We start from the raw sequence: 8727 nt of genomic DNA, 5'->3' as shown, positions 1-8727 counted from the left end.
TTTCCCTAACTTTCAATCTCATATCTCTAATTTTCTAGATAAAGAAAAATAAACATGTGCCATTGATTTTGATAATTGCTGAACTTGTTGATGGCTTGACAAGGATAAATTTGACTGTGTCAGATACGAAGGTGTGTCTAGTATTCCCCAGATTTAAGCTCACAAGAATTCTTATCACCTTTCATACGAGAAGTAGGCATGCTCAAGTTACTGCGTAAGCAACATTTTGTTAATAAAATGTTCTGCAATCCAATCTGCTATTGAACAGGCTAGGGCAGGCTAAATGGAATTAAGATAAAATTAGGGGCAGTGGAAGGATACTAGATCTTAGACATGCACATACCTTGCGAATTTAGGGTAAATTAAACAGATAGTTGCAGAGCTTAGTAAAGGAAAAACTAAAGGGGGGGGGGGGGGGAGGGGAAATAAAGATTGTTGGCATTTCCAAATTTTATTGGGGTATATTGAAACAAGACTTGAATTTTTAGTTTGGACTTGTTCCATGATATTGTGCAATCCAAAAGTAGTTCTGTATCTACAGACAAAATGCTTGCTGCTGCAGATCACAGAAACAGAAATGATGTTAATGGTTGGGAAGACAATACAATGCAGTCAGTTAATGAAAGAGCTTGATCTGTACAGAAAATTATTTTGAGCAGATACACACATATATAGAAAGCAAGATTAATTTAGAGACCTTTGTCATTAAAGCAGATTTTTGTATGGTTTTGTGTGGGATTTAAGGGGGATTAAATGTTTGACATCACTTTGCCTGCACAGGCTATGTTGAAGAGGTTACTGAGCGGGTGATGGAGAATTCAAATATGCGCCTGTGCTGAAAGACTGGAAGCAATGGATCAGACTGCAAGCTGGCCAAACAAGTTGCTGTATCTACTACGTTTCTAAGAGCAAGGTGCTTCTGGTTTGACAGCAGATGCTGCAGGGATGTAGAGCTCAAGGAATTTTTATGATTTGCTGAAATATGAAGGGAACTCGGTGAGGACATCAGAACTGGGATGCCCCTGTCTTCTGTCTTCAGTGATGCCTTGCTTCACATGTATCCTTTGTATGCTATGCTGTTTCTAAACAGTAAAAACACTGAAAATAAAAAGTCAGCAAGGTGGATTGGCTGATCAGGTGCATTTCTCTTTTGGAAGAGATGGTCCTGGTCATGAAACTTCTGTTCCTCACCTGTCTGTGGCCAACAGCAGTGCTACACAGTTCTCAAAGTCAGCATCACCATCTTCATCATCGGCACCAATTCTCATTCTCAAGAAAGCATAACAGGTAAGCAATATCCTCTGTCCGTCTGTGTTCATCTGACAAACTTCATGCTGTCAGCCACCTTTCAATGCACCCTTTTTGTTCACTGTCCTGTTTTGCCAGTTTGGGATTTTAGTATGCATAGTGGTGATAGGGTGTTCCCAAAAGAGATGGCGAACTATTAATTGATGTTTCATAACCAGACAGTTCATATTGTGATTTCGTGAATACTTCATATATATGCAGATATGTACTCACACACACACACCCCCAGCTCTGTTAACTTGTGTGATACCAGGCTACTATTCTGATACCAGACTACTATTGTGATGTACAAAGTATTCTTGCCCTCCCACTCCTATTACAAGAAGCAGAAATGGCTTCCAAAGTTATAAAATTACTTCCATCACTTTAACAACAGAGTAGCTACACTATCAAGATACAGAAGACATTTTTATGGCACTAAATGGTTTTAATCGTACCTTATTTGTAGCGATGACACAGTGTGTTCCCTTTCTGGAATGTACTTACGATTTTAGACACTGAAGATTGTCTCTGGTTTTAGTTTTTCCAATCGAGTAGCTGGTTTAAAATGAATAATGATACAAAGGTTTTTGCGTGTAAGTTTCTGTGCAAGTGTTAGTGCTTGTTCACACAAATGCAACCTCACATCTGCCATGTGAGGTCTCTGAATGTGTTTCCAGATTAATGTAATAGTATATGGACAGACCAATGGCTGCCTGTGATAATCCAAGCAAAATCTCTCTTCGTTGGGAGGTAGGAGAAATTGTAATAAGTAGCTCCATTTAAGGAAAGAGAAGGGTTACAACTGTGACATTTTTCTATGTACTTGACCCCCTATTAAAATGTGCAGGGGATCTCATAGTTTGTTCTTACAATATCACATATTAAGGAAAAGTAATGTAAGTGGACTCTTCTGATGTGTTTAAGATGTTTTTTCCAAGTTACGTGCTTTGCAGCAGATATACAGCTGTTTCCCTTCTGTATCACTACTTACATGATAATCCAGCAGTGACATATCTCTGAATTCCTACGTCTTGATAAAATCGTGTTTAAGCAGTGCAAGGAAACAGAATGTATCCCAGTGACACAAGGGAGGTACCTGGAGATGCTAAATCGCTCAGTACTTCTGGATTTCAATTCAAGGTCATAGGTTCAAGTTTGATCTAAGCCACAAGCTCATGAAAAGAATGGCTATTCAGCAGGCTGTTTCAAAGTCACAGTTTTGGAGTGAGTGCTGGTGCATGATTATTTTAATAACAAAGCAAAATAAGCAGAACTAACCTTAATACCAACCTAAGGTCTAATCTGGTGCTTTGATAGTCTCAGGAAGCAGTTAAGAATCAAATGGGAACAGAATGTGTTCTTATTGCTGCAGTGGCAAGGAAGATCTATTTTAAGCTCAGCTGATACACTTTTGTCAGTGGTAACAGGGAAGCATATGCTACTGTTGTTTGCATTTATCCTGTTCTGCAGTAGCTGAGAGGAGTTGTTCCGTCACTGACATAAGAAAATCACAAAGGAGGAGAAAAGCCTGGTGGTAGGAGACAGCACATTTTGTGTCATCCTGCTGCACATCCTTTGCTGACCTTTTGCCACAGGCCAGCAGTAACAATACTAGCAGAGTGTCCTCTTTGTCTTCGCAGATCTTTACTAATACATACAAATGGATCCATATTGCAGTCCCGTGAGACAGGCAGAAGTGTGTTAACAGAAAGCAAGAATAGGAACAAGGAGGAATGCCAGGACTGCATTCTCAGCTGATGCTGACTGGCATAGCAGTTTTCATTACACAAGGCAATGCTTTGGCCTTCCATGTCTTCATTTCCTAGGTCCTTGTGATCTGGAACTTGGAAGAAGACTGCAGAATTGGAGCCACAGAAGATCCTAACAGCTAAGCCTAAAGCCTAACAGCTGCAAATCAGCTTTTCTGTGGAAAGGATCCAAATACATATAATTTCTCTTTGTTTGATTCTCTGGTTTTGTTCTAAAGGCAGCATTATCCTCCAGTACATTGCAACAGGGTCTGACTTTCCACCAGCCTCTTTGTCTTTCTGGGGAAAAACCTTTCAGCCAGCACTAGGGTTATTAGGGACACAGCTGACAGATGGCCTTGCTTAAATGGGTGGCCTTTTAAAAAGAATCCCATGTGAAAATGTTACTTAACCTACAAGTTCCACTGTTTTAATAGAGTAACCCAATTCTCCCTCCAAAGCTATTTGTCTGCATTCTCTTGTAAAGAAGATTTTAAAGCATTAACCAAAAGTACATGAGAAAGAGATTATTCTCATGGTCCATTTCCTACAGCAAAGAACAAAACACTTGACTGTCAAAATATTAGGCTTTTTGACAGTACATGTTGTTGATGTTACTGAGCACTTAGAAATGCATTTTTGTATGAGAGAGAGAGAACTGTACAACTTTGATCATCATATTTATCTGGGCTTCAAGGTTTGGTAAATGTGTTAATACATTTAAGAGCTCACACTGCTGTATAACTCCACAGACTCTCCTGGGAATACGGTTTCTGTAACTTCTACCTTGTGGATACCTTTGATTTGTTAGTAGCTAGAGTATCTTGGAGATAGCACTGGAAAGAAGCTTATAGCCATTAAAACTAGTGTATTCTTTTAATAAACTTACTTAGTTTTATTTTCAATATGATGGAATTTTTTTTCCCCACTACCCCTGTGCTGCAACAGTAGAGGAAGTGGAATATCTTGGACACTAAATTAGTGTAACTGAACCCAAAATTTCTCCTAACTATCCTTCCTAAAACATGAGTTTCAGCTTTTTCAAAATCTGTCATGATGAGGATGGTGCTGGAAATGTGTTTATATCTTCCTGTATACCCAGAGGTGCTTCAGCCTTCCTCCAGTCTCCAACTTTTACCATATCATTAGTTATGCAGGACATCTCAACAGGAGAGCAGCCACATGGGCTGTTAACCAAAGGTTCATATACTATAGTGACATGTTTCCAACAAGGGCTGTAAGCACAAGCAGGGAAGAATAAGGACAGGGCAAACAAATAAGATATTTCACCCTAATACTCCCACCCATATCCAGTCACCAGATTTCCCTGAGACTTCCTGTGTTAGATGTAGTTTCTGCAGATTTAGTGACCTTGAGTGGATTTCTTTTCCATGAACTTGTCTGATTCCTTCTTGAACCAGCATATACTTTTGATAACCTGGTAAGTTAAAGACAACCAGGTGGGATAATAACCACATCAGTGCCATGATTTCCATTGGTTATGGGACTACACTGATGGCTTTAACCAAAACCAATCCAAGTACCCTTGAGCGAACCTTTGACCTTTCACTCGCTATTAGGTTTTCAAGGTGAGGTGGGAGCAGCTAAATTTGTCTTTAAAAGCCTGCCGCATATTTGTCGATTGTTGAAGGATTCTGAATTGGTTGCATTGGTTTTGAGGGCAGTGACTAACTGCTCTTTGAGAGCTGTGTCAGGTAGCAAGGCACTGAGCCATGAGTCCATACAACAGTACTGGGAAGGGAAGTGTCCAATGAGTATGTCTTATGTTTTTCCATCCAAAGAGCTAGTGCTTGCATTAATTTCCTATATAAGTATCAGCAGGGGTGTCTTCCTTATGCCATCTGAAACACTTCAAGTACTTTTTATGACCTCTGTTGCAATTTAATTATAGATTACTATTTCATTTGCATAATGTAAAACGTTGCCTGGAATACAGCTGTGGAAAGCAGAGCTATTATAACTGGAAACAGTAGTTTCTTGAGCATGTGCCTCATAGAGGTGTTTATCATTGCCCAGATCTATGCCAATACCAAGCCATCTGTCAGCGTGCCCTTTATTGCTGCTACTCCAGGTAGGTAAAGAGAGATTTCCTTTCCTTAGGTGCAGGTATCTGCTGATACACGCATCTGCTGCTGATTTCACAAAAATGTATTCACCGAAAGGGTTGGCAAGCATTGGAACAGGCTGCTCAGGGAACTGGTTGAGTCACCCACTATCCCTGGAGGTATCTAAAAGACATGTAGATGTGGTGTTTAGGGACGTGGTTTAGTGGTGGACTTGGTTATGCTGGGTTAGTGGTTGGACTTGTTGACCTTAAAGGTCTTTTCCAACTGAAACTATTCTGAATCTGTGATTCTGTGTGGGCTTTTCCTCTCAAACACCACAGCCTGACATCTGCCATACGATGAATCTGCAGAATCAATGACAGCATTTAAACTCCTGGATTATTGTGCTTTGGCCAAAGCTACATGATAAAGAGACCATGGTGCCAGGCCACTGAAATATATCTGTGTCTTTGCTGTTCTTCTGTGAAAACGAAAAATATATCTTGGCTGACTTCAGGAAGGTTTTCTCAGACCTAGGCTAGTCAGATCTGTCTCTTCTGCTTTTTAATGGGATTGGTGCCATGGGAAGGAGCACTCAAGAAAACAGCTGCTGATGATTTCACAGTGCTGTAATGCTGATCAATAGTTAGATATGGGTCTAGAATTCCTTAGGAGTAAACAAATACATACATGTGACTCCCTTTGAATCATCAGTTAAATAACTGTAATGACGTAGTGAGGACAACTAAATACTGTAACTCCTAGCCAAGGAGCAACATCTGGAGCCCAGATGCTGATGTTAAAGTCATATCTGCTGGAGAACACTTCTTAGTCTCAGGTGGGGGAAGCAGTCAAGAAGGAGAAAAAATGTGAAGCACAATTGTATTATTTTAAAATTATTTTAGAAGGTTTTATGGAATTTTTCTGTGCTCTGCTACCTTTACACACACAGTGTTACCAGTGTCCATGACATTAGTTCCAGGTACCATGAGCATATATCTCTGCATGTAATCCTGTTTTCCTTTACAATTAAAAAATATGTATTCCGCCAAAGGAAGGTGTTGCAGAAAGGATGTAGCATGTTTGTGATGGAAATGCTATTCTGACCCCTGCAAGGTCTTGCCTAGCTTGAACAACCACTTTTGATAGAAGCTCGAAATAATTAAAGATGCTCCACCATTTGTATATAACATGTCAGTTTGAAGAGGTTGTTCAAGTAAATGGGCACAAAAGATGCTTTTCAGATAGGCAGCATTTCTGTTTATTTTGTCCTCATCCAGGAAAACAGAACGAATACCAAATTCCCATAACGTATCTTCTCAGTGGCTCATTAAGAAAACAATTCCTGCCCTGGTATCTTATGTTTTACCTCTCATGTCTAGGGAAAGTCTTCCTCAGTCTCACAGTTGCTTCTAGTAAGAAGCTGTAATAAATGTATCATAGTTTTAGCCTGCTTCTTCCCATGAAATCATTGGAGCATCAAATGGTTATTTTCCTTGGCACATCTGATAACAAATAACCTAATGCTTCCAAATTCTATTAGCTGTGCCACAGCATTCTGAACATAATTCATCATTTTCTCTTATACCAGTTCCAAAGCAGTAGAATTTCTTCGTATACCTATTGCAGAGCACTGCAGGTGTTCAGTTTTACTGCCCATTCTGCATTGATATAGGCTTGCTCTGTAGTGATTTTAATTCTCTGAAGCGTCATCTTTCATTTCAGCATCCACATACTTTTCATACTTAGAAAACTCAAGTCTGTGTTTGAAATGCCTGATGGGCATTCTGACTGCCCTGATAATTTGGTTCAGACAACACTGCCAGAGACATTCAAGAATACTAAGGTAAATTCATTTCTTTAAGCCCAAGAGTTCTCAACAGCCCAGCAACTACCACAGCATTCCTGTGACATAGCATTTGTAAAAGTAGTTTCTTGGGCTTCATTATTGAGAAATAAAGGCGTGAAAGGAGAAAAAAATAAGTAAATATGGGCGCATACCTTCTCCTAAGGCATTCTATACCTCGTCTTAATCAGTGTTTGACTACAGGGCAGATCTTCAGAACAGATTTCTATCATTCACTCTAAAGTAATAATTAGGGTTGCTGGCAGCAAAGTCCCAGAGAATCACAGAAAGCATGAAAGAAATTATGTCTAGGGGGAGCCTGTTGCCTGTGGCAAAGCAGCTGTGTTTAAGTCATTCCTACAGAGTTAAGTCTAATCTATTCGTAAATAGCCTGAGTGAAAGGAGTCTCAAAACCTTTCCAAGCAATATATTCCCCTATTTCACTATTCTCACCATGAGAAAGTTTTTCCTGATGCATACCATAGATCTCCCTTGTTGCCACTGCTTATCCTACTGGGGGGTGCGGTGCAGAGGGCTCTGTAAAAGCTCATGATGTGTTCTGAAGACCTTGATGTATTCCTTCAGTCTTCTTCCTCTAAATTAAACTACACAGGTTCTTACAATCTTCCCATGCCCTCCCTGAAATGGGATCCTAAAGCCAGGCATCGTTCTGCAGCTAAGGTATGGCTAGTTCTATTACCTGGGGCCGGCTGCTTAAAGCAGGGCATGCAACAAGGAGTGGAAATTAAAGGAGACACCACAGCATTTTCCTTATAGCAGAGCCAAATCGTGCAATGGATTCTTTCTAAAGCCTGCATGGCCCTGCTGCCAGATCTGTCTGTAGGTCTTGTCTGTGTTTTAACCCAGCAACTTTTGATATGGGCATGTACCAGACTCCTCTGCTGTGCCATGGCTTCTGTCTGTAGGAAAACTGGAAAAGGAGTCTGCATAGTGATGGGAACCTGCTGTTCATTTTAAATGTAGGCCCTGCACATGAGATTTCTGCCTGGAGAGCTCAAGTCCATTCCTAGGCATGTGATTTCCCAATGGAGTTTGGGATGCTGTGCAGTGCGTTCTGTGAAGGGAAGAAGGTTAGCAACAGTCAGCAGAGAAGTACAGAATTCATGGTGTCCTGCTTAGAGCACAGGTTCCTCTGTGTTGCCTCGGTGCTATGCAGAGGCTCAGTTATGTGTGGCAGGGGAAAAATGCAGACAGGACTCTTGAGGCGAAGAAATGCTGCATGTCTGAGCAGCAAGTAAGGGGATGAGCTAACGAGTAACTTGGCCAAATCTGAGTGATGTTTAAGAGGATCTTAAAAAACAAGTCCCTGGATGCAGGACCATCAGTTTCTCCGTACTTCTGAAAAAGTACTGACTCATCTGAGCTCCTAGGAAGAAAAAAAAAAAAGAAAGAAAAGATTAAAAGTATAATTGTCTCTGTAATATGTCAATGTTTGAAGAGGTTTAAAACCATGGATACTTGGTGTTATTTTCAAGATAATTAGTGTTGTTTGCAAGTGGTTTTGTGAATAATAACATTTTTTTCAAACAGCTATAATGTCTGTAATAGAGATCTATAATATCTATATCTATAATAGATGCAATCTCTGAGGGGAACAGAAGAAGAGCTAGATGTTCTTCCTGGGACTTATGATATATAATTGGTTTTCCTTATGGACCTAGGCACCCTCATACCTGCTTTCTCTACCGAAGGCACCGGGGAGACCTTATAGCACCTTCCAGTACCTGAAGGGGCCAACAAGGAAGCTGATTTTATA

General features: G+C 40.3%; 1 protein-coding gene across 1 annotated transcript in view; it reads left to right on the top strand.

Moving 5' to 3' along the window:
• Positions 1-1159: 1159 nt before the first annotated feature.
• The window catches only part of GABRR3 (gamma-aminobutyric acid (GABA) A receptor, rho 3), a 30725-nt gene continuing 23157 nt past the window's right edge, over positions 1160-8727 (top strand). Inside the window, exon 1 of the mRNA XM_010161321.1 lies at positions 1160-1287. Within this exon, the coding sequence (XP_010159623.1) occupies positions 1160-1287 (128 nt within the window). The remainder of the gene's footprint in view (positions 1288-8727) is intronic.

The sequence above is a fragment of the Eurypyga helias genome, unplaced genomic scaffold, assembly GCF_000690775.1.
Source record: "Eurypyga helias isolate BGI_N326 unplaced genomic scaffold, ASM69077v1 scaffold31791, whole genome shotgun sequence".
In the NCBI taxonomy this organism is placed as follows: Eukaryota; Metazoa; Chordata; class Aves; order Eurypygiformes; family Eurypygidae; genus Eurypyga; species Eurypyga helias.
This window is presented reverse-complemented; position numbering and strand designations above follow the sequence as displayed.